General features: G+C 32.5%; 2 protein-coding genes across 2 annotated transcripts; one reads left to right on the top strand and one right to left on the bottom strand.

The window, feature by feature from the left end:
* The first annotated feature begins 1,875 nt into the window (after positions 1-1,875).
* prd1 (pleckstrin homology domain-containing protein pruning defect 1) lies at positions 1,876-10,661 on the top strand. Its single transcript, XM_018546863.1, has 9 exons — positions 1,876-2,166; positions 5,003-5,198; positions 5,597-5,784; positions 6,272-6,466; positions 6,547-8,256; positions 8,327-8,551; positions 8,904-9,485; positions 9,589-9,708; positions 9,934-10,661. The coding sequence occupies exons 1-9, from the start codon at positions 1,876-1,878 to the stop codon at positions 10,048-10,050; spliced, it is 3,624 nt and encodes a 1,207-aa protein (XP_018402365.1). The 3' UTR covers positions 10,051-10,661.
* Positions 10,662-12,286: 1,625 nt separating this feature from the next.
* mRpL47 (mitochondrial ribosomal protein L47) lies at positions 12,287-14,255 on the bottom strand. The gene is made up of 5 exons (XM_018546864.1): positions 14,016-14,255; positions 13,269-13,436; positions 12,972-13,186; positions 12,596-12,755; positions 12,287-12,495 (listed from the first exon to the last, which is right to left on the bottom strand). Exons 1-5 carry the CDS (start codon positions 14,165-14,167, stop codon positions 12,354-12,356), a joined length of 837 nt encoding a protein of 278 aa, XP_018402366.1. The 5' UTR covers positions 14,168-14,255; the 3' UTR covers positions 12,287-12,353.
* Positions 14,256-18,376: the final 4,121 nt, after the last annotated feature.

Consider the following 18,376-nt stretch of genomic DNA (forward strand, 5'->3'; position numbering starts at 1 on the left):
GCTTGCTTAATTTCTGCAGTTATTCTCTTAAATTAACATAAAATTAAAAATATAATAAACAAAAGAAAGCAAGATGTGAAAAAATAATGTAAAATAGATATTTTCTCTTCGAATTTTCTATATAATCATTTTGTATCTAGCGTTTTTATTTCTTTATTACAAGATAAAAATAATTAAACCAAGTATAGCGTCATTTATGCGAATCATGGCGCCATCTGTAGCGAGCAAATTGAACGAACATTCTAAACCTTCACTTTTAACGTCCGTCGATAGGATCGTCGCAGGTATTTATTAACTGAGATATGAAATGAAAACAAATACATCTTTTATTTGCTTCTAACGTCTTTTTTTATTGAGTGACCTTTCTCAAAGAAAATTATTGTATTTTTGTAATTATTCCTCAATTTTACGAGTATAGGAAATTTTCGTGGTTCTGTAGCCTCCTGTGTTTACTGCAGTTTTTACAGAGGCTATATAGTCTTGACATTCGAGTTGAAAAGTGACGCGTTTAAAATTAAATTTACGGAATTTAATCGAAATTCTACGGATTGCAGGATTCTTTCGTTGACAGTCTCAGTAATATTGATGTGGATAACTAAACAAATTGCCGTCTTTTATTTCTGGAAAGTGTCGCATGCAGAATGCAGATAAGTGTCTTAACACTCTTAACGAATGAAAAATTAGTTAACTTTCAATAAACATCACGAGTGATTAAGAATCCGGTCACTTAATGTGACCGAGGATTAATTATCGCATTAATCGATGAAGCTGCTTGTCTAAAAGAATACGTGTAAATATTATTCAACTTAGCACTGTTTTTTTAATTTTCTTTATAAAAGCTATGACGGGTACGATTAACCCTTGAAAAAAATCACATTACAGAATTACATAACGAAATCATGTAATCAAAACAAGTAAGTCACATAACGGATTATTGTTTCAAATCAATACGTGTGATTTTTTTAAATCATCACATAATTGGAAAAATTACATAATATTAGAAATAATTTTATTTATCATATGATTTTATAGTTACATCAAATTTTAAATGATTAAATAATAAAAATAGAAGAAAAAATATATTGTCTTGTGACTTTCCAAATTGTGTAATTTTGAAAAATCATATATTGATTTGGTACAATTAGTTACGTGATTTACATATTTTAATTACACGATTTCGTTATGTAACTTTGTGATGTAATTTTTTTCAATAGGGAGTTCATTCGTCATCGAGATATTCGTTAGATGCTATTAATCCTTAAATTATATCACATCATTAGTGTTATTTATTATTCTTTTATAAAAATTTATTTATGAATAAAAATAAATTACAAAGTAGCATTCATACATCGATTCTTTATCATTAATTAATTGTATCAAATCAAATCGATACAGAATCTATATAGTACTCGATAATATTAACAAAAAATATTGCAAAATTTAAACACATATATGAATTTAGAATTCACAAATTCGTTTTTTTCTACAGAGAATAAAAATAAATCGTCTGTAAACAAAAAATATTATATTAGTAAAATATAAGAAATTACAAGTCCAAATAATTCACCTTGTAAGCATATTAGAAAGAATTATATTATAATATCTTTTTCAATTTTTCAGGGCTTATATTTCTTTGGCATGGTAAAAAAAAGCTGCATTCGAAAAATGGAAAAGAAAATGAGAAGAGCAAGGGTGAAAGTAGAATGAAGGAAGAATGTTTTCACTGTTTATCTTAAAAGATAGAGGCTGAACTGCTGGAGACATTCGCGGAGGAGGCGGAGGAAGAACGCGTCGACATAAAGACGCCGGGTACGTTCTGTCGTGCAGTCAGTCACAGCTTGAAAATCGCGGGTGACTTGCGCCCCGCTAAAATCAATGAACACGTTCAGCAACGAGGCCGTCGACGACAGCAGCGCGACTTGTCAGCCGTGCGACGCCAGCATCCGCGTCGTGGGTGCTGCCGCTTGGCCCGGCTTGTTTCGTCGTACTCTCGACACCATTCTCCGCGGCACGTACGAGCCGTTTTTACGTTGGTGCGACGTGGATCATGTAAGTGCACGAGACGGCAAAATGCCGTCGTCAGGCCGCGAAGACATGGATCTCTGCACCGACAAGGTCCTCTCCAAGAGCCGGATCTTGCAAGAACTCACGAAGGCTGTCAAACTGGTGAGTGACTGCGATTATCGTCGAGTCCATCAAGGCCGCCTTCCTATACGTGTACATGTCCGCTGCTTTTATTGCCGCATGCCGTACACAAGCTTGGCGAATTGTGCAACTGCAGCGATCCTTACATGCCTTTCCCTTCTCTTGAAAGCATGGGTACCTCCTGCTGCCTCCTGCACCTAAGAGCGCTAATCGAACTAATGTAATTAATGATAGCAGTCGTGCGCCTTGGACACTACGCGGAGAAATCGAGATTATTCTTGTATAATCTCGACGAGTTTGATCTTAGATGTTTATAAACACGAGAAATGTGTCTTATTAGGTTAATTATAGTCTCGTCAGTCTTGTGGGACAGATATAGAGAACACTTTCGCGTAACTATGACATCGAAGTCTATACTCGGTGACGTTGCACCGGTCTGTCATTCCTGACCTAGTGCCAATCGTTGCATATTTCCGTCGCCAGAAAAATGAAAGTGGAGATTATTTTACAGCACCAAGATCAAAATTTGTTGATATTTGATTATATCAAGTTGCAATTTTTGAATGTCATTTCAATATCCACTTCTGTTAATGTAGTTTAATTACATGCAATGACCTTTTATCACACCATAGGTCACTTTATCACACCATTTGTGTTTCAAGTTAATTTTCGACACTTATAAGTATACAAAAATTATTGAATTATTCTTACATATACTTTAACATTTTTAGAAAGTATTTATAAGATTGTGTATTTTAAAAATAAAAATTGCATATAAGTGTTATAACTAATTAATTAATACGCCTAGTTAAAAAAAAAATAAAGAAATTTGCAGAACCCAATTTTCCGGTCTTTTATTACATATCACGAATCATTCGTGTCCCGGATTATTTTCAACACAATTGTACAAAAATTATTAAGTAATTCTTGCACATACGTTTTTAGAAAGATTTGTAAAATTGTGCAATTGTAAAAAAAAAAGTAGGAAATAATAGAAACCATTATTTAACCAAGTATTCCTGGTATTTCAAAAAGAAATTTAATTACATAAGACACAAATAACATAATTGTATGTACTAAAAATTAATTTTAATCTCTATTTAACTTGTCTACCTATTATATCTTCTTTTAGTACTAAGAATTAAAACAAGATAAAATGTTAATCTAGATTAGTAAAAATATTATATTCTCGTTTTATATTCTCGTTTCAATGTAAATTAACTTGAATCTGTTTAACTTACTTCTTCTAGTTTTAAGAATTAGAAAAAGATAACGAGTGAATTAAACCGAGGTTAAAGTTAATATATATTGGTAGAAATAGGCCAGAATCTGGAATTAAAAATAAAAAATTTTTAATATTGAACTCGATGTATATAACTGCTTTTTGCACGTGTATATTTTTATTACACAGACTTTCTCACGAATTGTTTTATCGTGACAAACAGTCCAAAATAAGGCGTGCACGTACACCGCAATTACTCTTATTATTTTTGCATACCATTCAACAGCATCTCCGATTTGGAACGTTTCGGGGCCCATTCAATTCTGTTCCAATTTGATTAAAAATTGATCTAGAAATTTAGTATGAAATGAATGGACTTTTGTGTTATTTTAGAAAATGTGACAAAAACTAGGCAAAAATGTTCGATAAATCTGTTGAAAGCTACACTCAATGATCCATAAAAAAAAGAAGAGCTCGTGAATAAAAAAATTAGGCTACAAATGATCAAAATGGAGATGAAGTTTATTTCGTTTTTCTCACACATTGCGCCCGTGAAAAGGGAGAAGCGGAGTGTCCACACGTGTTAAGGAAATGTGTACATACATATATCATTACAAAGTTACTTTTTTCTTTTTTTTTTTTTAGAAAAAGGTAAAAAAGAAACGAACAAAAGCGATACACGTGTTCCTTGAAAAATAGTTGTTTCGGAGTATGTATATGTATTGTCGGGAGATATACATATATGTATATGCGTGTGACGTCGCAACCTGCCTGCTCGTGAGTTAATAGCGACGCAGCAGCTCCAAATCGAACGCTCGTACACAGAGAAAAGAGTGCTCGATCGCAACGTGTGAGCACTCCTTAGTCTTCCGATGTCGCACCGTTTATATCTTTAAACGCGAGATTTTTCGCTAATAAAGAAACGAGTGCGTCAAGCGACACGTTGGTTGCGTTTTTCCGTCTATAACGACAAGAACACGACGTTGCTCAGGAGTGAGTCACTTTCACTGAACCAACGGGCTGTGCTGACATCTCATTGACAGCTCCGCTCGGATGTGCGTTGTACGGAACAGCTGATAAAAGCTCTATCCTTTTCACCTGAAGCTTTCTTTTGTCATATGTCCTTTTCACTCCGCGATTATTGATCGTGCACTTATTTTATTCTTTCCCGTGCAAACCGTCACTAAAAAAGAACAGATTTAAAATTGACTGACAGTTTTGGATCACTTCTGGACTGTGTCAGTAAAAGTGAGACGAATGGTGTTGGCTAAAAATGGATGTGCTCGTTCGAAAATAAAAGCATGATGTGAAAGCGTATTTCACATTTCGTGTAAATAACCCTTTGCTTTTCACTATCGAAAAATTTGTTTTGTAAGAAGAGACTTTATAGGTTTGTTTTATGTCATTGCACTAGACCGTATTAAAATTTGTATCCTTATTTAAGAAAAAACAGGTCTTATGTATTTAAATTGTATATTAAAAACATTAAGAGAGAGAGATTTACTACGTTTTAGTCATATATTTCTTTATGCTTTAACACTTAATACATTTTAATTTTGTTGTATTCGTACATACATTTCTGTATTCTATATTAATGAGAATAATAGGTGTATATGAATAATATGTTTTGAATAGGTCTATGCCCAAAGTCTCTATGGTACCGTGGTCTTGGATGGCGATTCCTGGTTGGTCTATTGGCTGGATCGTGCATTGCGCCATGGATTGCGTGTAGAGAGACATGGATATTGGGGTACTGCTAGAGAGCTTAGTCATCAGGATACAGTCGTAGTCATACATGCACTGCAAAGTGTACTAACTTCTATAGGAAAAGGTATGCTTTGACGTCTTGTCACAGGAACAATGTATTGCACAATAGTTTTACATCTGCACTTTCTATTGTTCAACTCTCGGATTAAAATGTACCTTAATAGACACATATTTATAACTATAGCTCAATAACTTTATCTTATCATAAAGCTGTTGAATTAAAGATTAATTAAAATTAATGATTTTTGTGCTTTGCTATTATAAATCACGTGTTTGCATCATATAAGCAGAATTTAATTATATTTTATTAAATTATCTTAGAAAAATTTCTGTATAAATTTTAGGATTTCAAGCATTTTTATTTGAAAGTGCACATTTATTCATGTATAAAAATGCTTCTAAACGTAAGTATATTTTTAATATTTTTTAAATTAATATTCTTGAATTGTTTATATTACACAGGTCGAGCATGGCTCTATCATACTCTAAGCGAAGGCAGTTTTGAGAGTTATCTGGCTTGTTTATTACGAGACACAAAGACATTGAAAAAACAGTACTTTCCTCATGCACTTGTTCGAGATGCTGATAAGACCAATCAATTGATTAATCTTCTTGCCGGTCTGGAAAATGTGTCCTTCACATTGCAATTGGTATGTTAAATTGATGTAATAAATAATAATTATAAATAGTCTACGAAGCGCATTTAGCAAGCAATAACATTTTTGTGTAGAACCAAATCAACTTTCTCCTTCTCTGTTCAACATTCGGTACATGTAATTTTTATTCTATTTATTCTTAAGCAGATATCAATATCACCCCCTGGTTACACTTATCATACTAATGAATAACATCAATCACATAACAAGAGTCACACATGTATATGCAGTTTTGATAGATTGTTATATATAGAGCCGCAAGGGGCAAGAGATTATCATTTTATTTGCGAGTACACACTTTATTTCGTATGGACTACATATCGCTCAGTTTGCTTATTCATGGAAAATTTCTACAAACATGTTACTAAAAAAAAAAGATATTTACATAAAATTATCGGAATTTAAATTAATATGCAGTCAATAACGTCGTGATATACTATGTAATAAAGTAATATTGTGTTATAATATAAAAATTGTACAGGATGTGACATATTTGGATATCTGCAACTATATGCCACAGAGGCCTATGAGCGTAAATCCATCGGGAACAGTTTTATCATTGCATCTAAGGTCTTCTAGTGTTTCATCGAGCCTAGCTTCTCCAGGAGATAGTGGCGTTGCATTTGACAGTGACATGGACATTGCAAACGAAACTGATGGAAGCAGTTACAAAGAGGTAAAATATAGATTTGATCAAAAGTGTACAGAAAAATCTCCATATGCTCATAATACATTAAAATACGTGAATTTTAACAGGAGGATTATTCAATGGATGACATTCCTAAATACCGGAATAATAGGTACAAGACGATTATCAACAATCGCATAGAGGATAATAAAAATTTTGGATCTAGTGACTCGAGTGAGGATGGTAAAACGCCAACGCAATCACCGGCGATTTCTAAATTTCAGACTGCTATGATGACAAAAAATGATATAGTTAACCAAAACATAACGCGAAAACTGGATGATAATGAAATGAATTGCTCCAGTTTAGAGACTCTTAAAGATTATGATTTCTACAGTAAGAGTCTGGATGAAACTAAATTGGATAAAACAAACAAAATTGATAATGGCGTGAAGGACTTTAGTAAGAGAAGCACTTACTACAATGAAAGTCCTGCTTATAGCTTTAAAAAAAACATAGATCCTCGTAATTCTTATTTAATCAATAATGATACGAATCTATTAGAGCTGAGTATGACAATTTCTGACTGTGACAACATGGATGCACCTTACGGGATCTTGAATACGATCAATGTGACCGATGCTAGCATTTTATCTTCCTCCAGTTCAGAAGGCATAGTACAACGTAGGCAGCGTAAAAAAAAGCGAGGTGAGAGCAAGAAACGAGTCAGCTTCCACGAAGACATACTGAAAACGATGAAACTGGAAGATGATGAGAATTTTGCCGATTTCTCCATGAGTTTCTTGCTACCTAGTTCTGTTTTAAAGAGGGACGCGCAAAAAGGCAGGTACAGTTGGTGTGCGCACGGAGATTCGCCGTACATGCAGAAAAATGAAAATACTGGCAGGAACGTGCACTCCGATTGCTACTCGGACTGCTTCTCATCATCATCGTCGAGTGTATTTGACGGTGATGGAACTGATAAGCAGGAATTGACAAAATTGTGCATTGATATGCCATGTCAACGTAATTGTAGGTGCAACTGTAATTTATCGTTATTGGAGCGCGGAGCGCCAGAAGGTCAAGAGGATCCAGGCAAGAGTTTGAGGCCTAAGATGGAAATAGAATTGGGAGAGAACGAGGCTCAGGAAGCCTATATCGTCGAAAAGGCATGCGGTAATATTGTTGAAGATCCACCATCCAAGTTAGAAATGCCGCAATCATTGACTCCGAAGAAATATTCGAACGATTGGTCGGATACGGATAGTGTAACAACATCCGAGCTGGAGGAACGTAGGGGTAATCGACACTTGGTCTCACCGTCGAAGAAACGTAATATGACGGCGATACTAACTGGTGAAAGTAGCAGTAAGCTCTTAGCGCCGCCTTTACGTCAGGCACCGTCAAAGACGTCGTTACTGAGCAGATTTCTGAAATCGATTACTGAGAGAAAGTTCGAAATAAAGAAGAACAAGAAACCGCCGAAGGCGAATACTTTATATATCAAAGGAATTAAGATGAGTTATGATTCTTTTAAAGATTTTAACGACAATCTCGATAAAGAGATCCAAGAGAACGTGGCTGCCGAGAAGCAGGAATTCAGCGGTGAGAAAGTAAGCCTAAAGCTGCGTGAACTTTTTAAGAGACATATCTATCGTGACAAAACGGAGGAGCTATATAAAGTATACAAAGTACGAAGTTCGTATATGACAAATGGCGAAAGCAAGCCGATGATCGCGTTATTGACAGACAAAACGCTATATTTAACTAGCTCGAAAATGGACCATTCTTACAGTAATCAATTCGTTATTCCTTATAATGAGCTAGATGTTATTATGGTAAGAAATAATCATACTTATATATCATACATTATATATTTTGCTAAAATTAATATACGTTTGTTTATAGATTGGCCCAAATGCACAGAGTATTTTAATTTCCAACGCCGATTGCGAAATGCAATATCTGTTCTCCACTGGCAGCTCGCAAACTACCTCAGAATTAATTAGCCACTTAGAAATGGCCATGAGACGATCGCCGACAAAACCGAGGCTTCCTGCTGTTAAAGAATTGAACTACGAAGATATGCATATTTTGAGGAATTCAATTCTCACTGATACAGCTGTACATCCAGTGTGTACACTATGTTTAAAGATTATGATAACGTATTTTTGGAAATTTTATAAGTTTTTAGAATAGATTAGAAAGAAATATGTCAATTATCGAGAAGTCGCATTTAAAAAAATGTTATTTATTTTGATAATTATATATATATATATATATATATATAAACCGAAAATTTCATTAAGATAGAATTCATATCTTAACGTAGTAAGATATTTTGTATTTTTATTTTCAGTAATTATAAGTTCTAAAAAGTTCTATAAATAAATATTAGTACAGAATTATATTATATTATAATATTAGGACATTATCTGTATTATATTGCAGAATCTATTTTTAATTTTTTTTATTATCTTTACAGGATGAAAAAATAGAACATTACAGCCTTATTTATATGGAAGACGAACACATGTCACCACCTAGTACACCATGTGGGCCAATGAAAGAAGGTGATCTGATGTTCCGGCCACATACTTACCAGCACTTGCATCCAAATGCACCCACGCATCCCTGGGAGGCCGGCTATTTTGTATTAAAAGGCGGAGTGGTTTATATGTTCACGGATTCGAATCAGCGACTTCCCAAACGTGCCATACCGTTAAAAGGCGGCTTATGCCAAGGATGCAGAAGAATTCCCAATTCTCATCGACCGCATACCTTTGAAATACTGTTAAAGCCCAATAAATCATATCAATTTGCTGCTCCGGACGAATACGTTGCTTCGGAGTGGTTACAGAGCTTCGTTCAAAGCGCATCGGGTCTATTCGATAGTACGGAAAAGAGAGAGCCATTACCTTGCAGTCTTATCACAACCACAAAACACCTAGTGGCGATGAAAGAGATTCATCCTGGTACGCAGAGGGGCCAAACGCTCTCGTGCGCTTCCATCAAGGATCTAGCAACGTTCAGGGTGCCGTTGCTACAGCAATCGTGGTGTATTCTGGTAAATATATATTATCAAAAGTCAAAAATATGTATAAAGATTGTTAAGTTTGTTTTGTCGCTAATTGGAATTTAATCAATAGTTTATTATCATATATTTGTAGGAATTTGCGTGTCGAGAGGTACATGAAAGTAGTGGCGATTGGGTTATATACTTCACAAATTACACTGAACTTTGTACTTTTAAAGAGGTTTTGGAAACATTATGGACCGATGCAAACTTGGTAAGATATAACGCGAGCAACACTTATAATTAGGGATCTGACCATGAACGATTTTGTCAAAATCTTACGAGAAAAATATATATAGTACATTTCTTTCTTTTTTTTTTGTATTTGATAAATATAAGAATGATAAAAACTTTTTTGGTTTTGATGAAGCCGCTTATGGCCAGACTTTGTAATTGTAACATTAAATTCACGTGTTAATATAATCTCTCAACTTTTAAGGGTGAGTTTCCCATGGCAACACTTCCACCGGAGGATAAATTGCAGCGACGTTGCTCGGATGCCAGCAGAGATTTGGAACATGCCTGGCGGTACTTGCTACCACCAGCTTTAGAATAAATGGAAGATTTACCAATGGACAATATATACACCGTCATTTGAGAAATTATTTTATCATATTAAAAAAGACTCATATAAAATATAATAGAACATAAAGAATTCTCGTAACAACGCACGTGAATATCCAGGTAACTATAAATCTGAAAATTCAAATACTAATATATCGTATGCCAAAGAGACGTAAACCGCTTATACAACATAATACAAATCTTTGCTTCTGTTGCAAAAGTTAAATGCCATATATCTGTCACTTGGAACTAGAACAATCGGAGTTATTTTGTGGCTTATAAGTAGAATTGTAGATGTCCTTATTTGGACTAATTTATGACATATGATATTTCTAATTTCAAGATACAAATATATGCGCGGTATATTCTCACTATATTGCGACGTTGATGAAAGATTGAGCATTACCTTGCATATAAGTTGCCTCAAACGTATAGATAACTATTTAGGAAAATCGCAAAATGATGCATTATCTTTCTTGTAGCGTAAGCCTCCATAATAAGCTATTATTAATTTATAATAATATTCAGAGATTGTAATATAATGATAACTGTGAGACATTATTGATTACTATATGAATGTCTATATATTCACATATATTTGAAGAGACGAACCAGTATGCATTTGAATACAAGCACGATTGATATTAAAGTAGATATTTATTGTCCGAGATGATATTATGAAATTCAGAATCACGTAAAGCAGTTTTGACAAAGAATAATACTTTATAAATAGCGTTTGAAATTTTTGTATAATTTAGCATTCCTACTGTTATATTTATAATTATAAATCAATTTTACTTTTAGTATCAAAACTTTCTACGTATCATTTGTGATATGTAGTTAAAGTTATAAAATTTATTTCGTATCTATTTTTTTTTATGCAAACAAGTGCAATGCGAGCATAATAATTGTATTATACGCGTTGTATATTAATTTAGTTTAATATATTGTAATATTAAAGTTATTCAGTTAGTTAAAATATAGGTTGTATCAACTTATGTTGCATCATGAATATATTAAAATTTTTTAATAATTGTTTTATGAAATAATAGCAAATTAAAGTTACACAAAGATTATATACCAAAATGATAAGTATTTATGCTTAAAAAATTGATAAATAACACATTATTTATATCTTAAAAAATTGAGTTAAATTGTTTTAAATATGCTTAATACGACATGAACCGATATATGTGAGAAAAGCTGTACATGAAAATAAATTTTATTTGTGATATGATACTACTATCTATAACATACATCAATATTGTTGGTCATAAGATATTTGTTATAATTTTTTAAGTTATAATCTTGTGTTACCAAAGCTACATGAATGGATGCATTCCGAATATTTTTGTGAATAAATATTTGATTTCTGCATTATTTCATGTAGCTTCGTACGTGATTGTGATACGCTGTTAAGTAATGTAAATGTCAATGTTGTTAAGTTCTTGAGATTTCTGTCAGATTTATGTAAATTAAGCAAATAAGTACCACGCAAAGATAAAATCGGTTTTATATATTAGTGCTGTGTGAAAAGTATGCGGAATTAAATTTTCTACAAGTTACAGCCAGCATGTTTTAAATGTTACATCCGTACACCTTTCACACACAAAAATTCTGTATCACCGTACACAACCCAGTTATGATAAATAGATGCAAGAGTTATGATAAATAGAAAATTAATAAAAGTATATAAAGAGAAATTTGATTGAATAATTTTTATTTTGTTCATCTTTTTATATTACATATTTGGAAATGTAATACATTTTCAGAAAGAAAGAGAATGAAGTACTTTTAAATTCATAATTTATATAAGTAGTTTCAATAATATACATATAACAGTATATATTTTTTTAATCTTATATTTTCTATTCTTTCATTTTTTTTTGTCATATTCTTAATTTTCTCTACAGAGTACATATTTCATGCACTATTTAAGAGATTTAAATATTTTTACTATAATTTTTTAACTATAGTTATATGATTCACTAATAGTTTTACTAGATAAAATATTATTCTATACATGATTCATGATGAATAGAAAATGTAAAGTATATAAAGAAAATTTGATCGAACAATTTATATTTTGTTTATCTTTTTACATTACATACAAACTATTTATGTGGTTATTGTATATAATTAATTTAAAATTTTTTGAAATGTAAATCTTAAGAGACACATGATAAAGAAAATACTAAATATATAAATTTATACATTAATATACTCTATTAGCAATCGAGTATTTCACAAATATATTAACAAACGTTTAATAATTTGCATCAACAGAAATTGCACCTACACAGGTACAGTATGACCTATTGCTCTTTTGGATGCTTTTGTCTTTTCTATATCAACATCCGGAAACTGTTCTTTCACAGCTTCAAGGTCCAGATTCGGGAATTTTCTTATTAACATTGCAACATGATTTTTATTACGTCTGAAAAAAATAATTTTTTTAATGGAAACAAATTAATTGAGAGACATATCATACCGCTTGTGTATGTGTTAAGCAAATAGTAAAGACTATTTCTACGAACGTTCTTGCTCTGCGTTTATTATTCCACAGTTTCTCTCTGTACAAGCGTAGAAATTTGCGAGTTGCATATCCACCATAACCAAACATATGTGTTTTATACCATTTTGTGTTTACGAACTTTGGAATAGAATGTTGACCCATTTGATAATAAAACCTTAAACCTACAAAGAGATAACAAAGCTAATATTATTTTATTTTTTGTGTCTATGCAATATCTGTTGTAATTTTTCTACTAAACTTTTTTAAACTTTAGGTATACAAAAAAAACGTTATTTTTTATAATGTAATTTCTATTATAACTTTTGTAGACGATCAAATATTTTTAACTTTAAATATACATAGAAAGTTACTATATATAAATGGTATAGATCTTAAACCTAAGCAATTATAAACAAGTTTTCCAGGACGCTCTCCTGTTTCCCCAGTCTCAAGTAAATGATATGCTCTGTTTCTTTCACGAACTATCGACTCCAAGTTACTCATGCTATCTTGAACTTTATCCAAACGTTCAGGATTTGGAAAGATCTCGTTTGCATCCTTGCAAGCTTCTTCCATAGTCATAAGCATATTACGTTCCTTCAATAAGACAAACCTACACATTTAAATATATAAATCTGTAACTCACTGGCATCTAAAAATCAAGAAACACAAAATTCAAAATAGACAAATTTCACCATAATTTATGGAGATCCGAATTGCTCTTCAATCTCAATTCATCCTTTTTCCAAGATCGACCAACTCGTATCTCATTTTTTCCCCAATTTTTTGGATCGTCAAAAAATTCCATCAAATCACGGCGTTCTGATGTAAAGTGTATAAATGCACAGTGCAAAGCTGGTGTACTGCATTTGTAAAGAAAATATATTAAAAGATAAAAAAACATTCAAAACCTTCATCCTTAATTCTTACTATTTTTCAACCCTCTGTGTTGTGTGTGTTGTGTGAATGCTAAAATCTATAATATAATTACTAAAGCTGGATTTGTAAGATTTATTTATGTGAATTAAAAGACTCTAAAATTTAAGAAATTAAAATGATATAACAAAATATTGAATGGATTAGATCCACTATCAGCTCCGGAGAGTTAAAGCGAAATTTAACATCAAACACATCTATTTGCACCAATTTTATTTGTCATTAAAATTTCGTTTATTGTCAACATGCCACATTTAGAACAAGTATGATATGATAACCTAACAAACCGCAATCCTATTTTATATTTATCAAACGATTAAAAAATCACTTAAAAAACAATTTTTATATGTTAAGAAATTAAGTATTATATTAGAGATGGCAAAAATATTTTTAAGATTCTTTCAAGCCAAGAATAAACTACAAATTACATCGCGGATCAGGAAGCACCGGTAGATTGAACGAAATGCTATAAAATATAAGTGACGCAGCTCAGGAGGAATACGAACCTGCGAAGAAATGCACGTTTAGGAGACTCAATAACACTTGGGGGGGTCAAAGACAAATTAGTGAACAATTTTGTTATGCCATTTATGCTCGTTCTAGTCTGCACAGCCTTTATAAACGCAGCCATTTTTCCTGACTGCTTCGGATGAAACATTGGAAATTGGAGGTGCTGGCAGGGGCTGGCTTGAACTGCCAGACTCCAGAGTGCGCTCCAAAGCTGCGTTCGAAAACACTGCCCGTATATATACATATCTTCGAGTATCATTGTTGTTCAGCGAATGTTAAACAAGGATATAGCAGAGAGAAGCCTGAGAGCGGCCATGCCCGGGGTTCAGCTATTGTCATGATTTTAAATATATGCCAACTTCTCTGTCCTCAAGAACCACACAGCATCAAAATCTGAAAATTATTGAAAATTTTGCGCTTCGCGCTTTATATACTTCAATAGAAAGCTAGCGGTGTGATCCGATCAGCGCTTGAATACGCGCTTGTAGCAGAGCATCGCGCCACAACGCGCTCATTGGTTGGCTGCGAGTGGTGGGGGTTCGAGTCTGATCGGCGCATATAAATATCGCGGTTTCCCGCAGTTTCACGTTTTTGCAAGTCTGTGCAAGTCGGTGCAAGTCGGCGCAAGTCGGCCAGGGGACGGGTGCAGTGTATCACGTTGGAATAGTTCGCTCTCTTGTTTCGCACTGTATCCTTCCTCTGTCTGGAACGAATTACCACTATCTCCGCAAATATTCTGGATGGAGTCTCTTCGGAAGCATCCTGATCCTCCACTATCTTCGGAAGAATTCTGATCTCCGCTATCTCCAGACGCGTCCTGATTTCCAAAAGTCCTGATCATCTTTGCAGAGAATAAAACAACGAGAACGACGCGGAATTATTTACCAACGAGGTAATTACTAATAATTATTATTAAATTATTAAAAGTTTGACATGCGACGCGAGAAGTATTTTAACAATAATCACCTTTAAACTCTCGAACATTTTTACTCGTTTGCTTGAAAATTAATTGATAAATAAGTCGCGTCGCTTTTTGTTACGTGTGAAGTCACACGCGGAAAACGACGCCACTTCCCTATTTTTCGATCATTCGCGTTTCATTCGCGGAATGTGACGGGGATGACGCAAAGTGGCAGCGGTATACCGAGTCTCTAATTGCGTGATAAATATCGAAAAATTATTAAATACAAGTTTATGTTTTAATTACATTTGATTGCGCTGCCACTTTGCGTCATCCCCGTCATATTCCGCGAATAAAATGCGAATGATCGAAAAATAGAGAAGTGGCGTCGTTTTCCGCGTGTGGCTTCACACGTAACAAAAAGCGACGCGACTTAAATACTATAATAATCTGTTTGCGTAAGAGCTCATTCACACGATACGGTCATGATACATATAGTTTTATCCATATAAAATTATAGAGCACGGCAACAGAAATTCGATGAAATTACCGAATAGTTAAAAATCAAAATTTTCACTTTTCGCGTTTCCGCTCATCCGCTGTAGAGAAAAGATACATGATCGCTGGTTAGATATATACTTTAGTATCGATCATGAAACTTTTTCTCTAGAATGGAAAGTGAAAAATAAAAACTTTTATCATTGAAAATAATGGAAAAATTTTTCAATACTCTGTTCATACATTTTCCATATTTCGAGCATCAATATCCGGATTCTGAGACGATCGAGTATATAATATGGTAATTGAAACTTAAATCTATACGTTTGTCGTTTATTGCAGAGAAGGACTTTAACAAACGATTTGCTTCAACTAACAAATGTCTACGCAAAGTAATGCAAGGAGAAGAGAGATAGAGGAGCTGGCTCGACAACTTTGTACATGAAAAGGAGAGGGAGACATAAGAAAAGAGCATAATCGGACGCCGATGGAACAACCTTGCAGTGAGTAGGCTTATTCATTGCTAGCATGCATAAAAAAATTAGTCTTATCAGGTTATTTTATATTGATTACTAAAAATAATAATTAATGAAATAATAAAACTGACAAGTTCAATTTAAAATATTAAAAACGTAACAATGATTAAACTGCAAAAATATTAAATGTACAAGTGATTTAAAAATAAAATAATGCCTTAGAAATAATGATCATTCTATAATTATATCAAATGTGAACATATTTTCCAGAAATCAAATAGACAATGGATTATTTAAGGATGAGACAGGATGAAGGCCTGAAAAACCGGAGGTCCTTTGGGAATCTTATTTAAATACACATATAATAAAGTCAGGTAATTTTATGGCGTTTTTATTGTATACCAATACTGAGGTACGTAAAAAAACTTTTTTATCTTGATTACTTATATATAACGGCAGCTGTGGGTACAAAGGGTAACCTTATGTTAACTGCACATTAAATTAAAAATTTAAGTTACTCTTATAAAATGTGTATAACGTGTGTGAGAGTAAAATGATTGTCTTGATTAAAATACACATCTTTTATAAAAAATGTAAACAGTATTATGTTAAATATTTATAACAATAATTGAATAAAGGCCTAATGACGGTCAAGCAAGATTTAGGTTGCTACAGTAATGTGTGAATTTTATTTACCAAGTATGTAGTAGTCTTCTTTAATCGCGCGCCGAAATATTTTCAGTCTTTTACAAACGCAACTCTAAATAACTACCGTAGAAATATCACTAGTTAAATTGACACGCAATCTAACAATATTTTATGCTTAGAGCATCTTATAGGATCTTAATAACATGTTGAAAGACATATTAAATTTTGATGATTTGTTATTAATTAATGTAAATTAAATTAACAATAAATCAAATTCTGTGAAAAATAAGATTGCGAAGAATATCACAAGTTGGCGTTTCGTCCCGATTTCCACTACTAGACTCATCAGTAAGGTAATTGTAATGGAAACCTACCTTAGACACCTGGGGGAGATATTAGAAAGAAGTTCTATATAAACAGATACTTATGTATCTTAGCACTTGCGAGAGAAGCAAGCGTAACTATAGACCTCTGTAGGCTGGTCGACGTAGTGATATTCTTCACAATGCTCCCGTTTTTAAGTAATTCACAACATATTTTGCAGGCACATTGATTCTAAAATTACAAGAACTTCTTTCTAATATCTCCCCCAGGCGTCTAAGGTAGGTTTCCATTACAATTATCTTACTGATGAGTCTAGTAGTGGAAATCGGGACGAAACGCCAACTTGTGATATTCTTCGCAATCTTATTTTTCACAGAATTTGATTTATTGTTAATTTAATTTACATTAATTAATAACAAATCATTAAAATTTAATATATGTCTTTCAACATATTATTAAGATCCTATAAGATGCTCTAAGCATAAAATATTGTTAGATTGCGTGTCAATTTAACTAGTGATATTACTACGGTAGTTATTTAGAGTTGCGTTTGTAAAAGACTGAAAATATTTCGGCGCGCGATTAAAGAAGACTACTACATACTTGGTAAATAAAATTCACACATTACTGTAGCAACCTAAATCTTGCTTGACCGTCATTAGGCCTTTATTCAATTATTGTTTGAAATTCCAACGGTCCTACTAATATTGTAATTTTAAATATTTATATTAAATATTTCATAGAAATATATTTGAATTTGCAAAGGCATAACAGCCTTAACAGATCGCGTGATATGAAAATAAAAAAATATTAACACAGTTATAGGAATTTTAATCCTAATAAATATTAAATATATAAGTAAAGGACTCTTAGTATTCAAAATATAATAAATAGGCTAATAAGAGTAAAAGGGTAATAAAAGTCAAACATTTAAAATTAAAAATTGATTAAAAAAAAAAACGCATTATATATTTTATTAATGTTTAATTTTTATATTTAAGTCAATATATTTGCGTTGATTCAATTTTTAATTTTAGATGTTTGACACTTATTAGCCCTTTACCTATATATTATATTTCTAATAAATTTACCTCACTTAGATTAAGATGAAAATATGTGTATTTTAATCAAAACATCACTTTACTCTCAGACACATTACACATATTTTATAAGAGTAAGTAACTTAAATTTTTAATTTAATGTGCAGTAAACATATAATCTAAAAAATTTTTGACATTACATTAATGTGTTAAAGACGAAAAGTCGTGAACGACAAATAAAGAAATTAATTATAAAAATTATCATAAACACTATACAATAATTCCAACAGAAAAGCGCGCAATACATGTATTTTATTATTAAATATTCCTTTCCTATTTCCTAAACACGTTTATCCTGACATAAACATACCTTCTATATTAGTCGCTCCATTTCGGTTTATTTAAATACTTAATTATGCCAGTTTTCTCTGATTAACAATAATTTCATAAAATGAGCATAATACCACACA

Source organism: Cyphomyrmex costatus, unplaced genomic scaffold (genome assembly GCF_001594065.2).
Source record: "Cyphomyrmex costatus isolate MS0001 unplaced genomic scaffold, Ccosl1.0 scaffold599, whole genome shotgun sequence".
Classification (NCBI taxonomy): domain Eukaryota; kingdom Metazoa; phylum Arthropoda; class Insecta; order Hymenoptera; family Formicidae; genus Cyphomyrmex; species Cyphomyrmex costatus.

Excerpts from the sequence above, each read along its gene's own strand:
- prd1 (XM_018546863.1), top strand. The coding sequence starts at position 1,876 with ATGAACACGTTCAGCAACGAGGCCGTCGACGACAGCAGCGCGACTTGT. Across the intron at positions 6,467-6,546 it reads ATGGAAGCAGTTACAAAGAG|GAGGATTATTCAATGGATGA; the intron begins GTAAAATATAGA and ends GAATTTTAACAG. Across the intron at positions 9,486-9,588 it reads AGCAATCGTGGTGTATTCTG|GAATTTGCGTGTCGAGAGGT; the intron begins GTAAATATATAT and ends ATATATTTGTAG.
- mRpL47 (XM_018546864.1), bottom strand. The coding sequence starts at position 14,167 with ATGTTTCATCCGAAGCAGTCAGGAAAAATGGCTGCGTTTATAAAGGCT. Across the intron at positions 13,437-14,015 it reads AAACGTGCATTTCTTCGCAG|TACACCAGCTTTGCACTGTG; the intron begins GTTCGTATTCCT and ends TTACAAATGCAG. Across the intron at positions 12,496-12,595 it reads AATAAACGCAGAGCAAGAAC|ACGTAATAAAAATCATGTTG; the intron begins GTTCGTAGAAAT and ends TATTTTTTTCAG.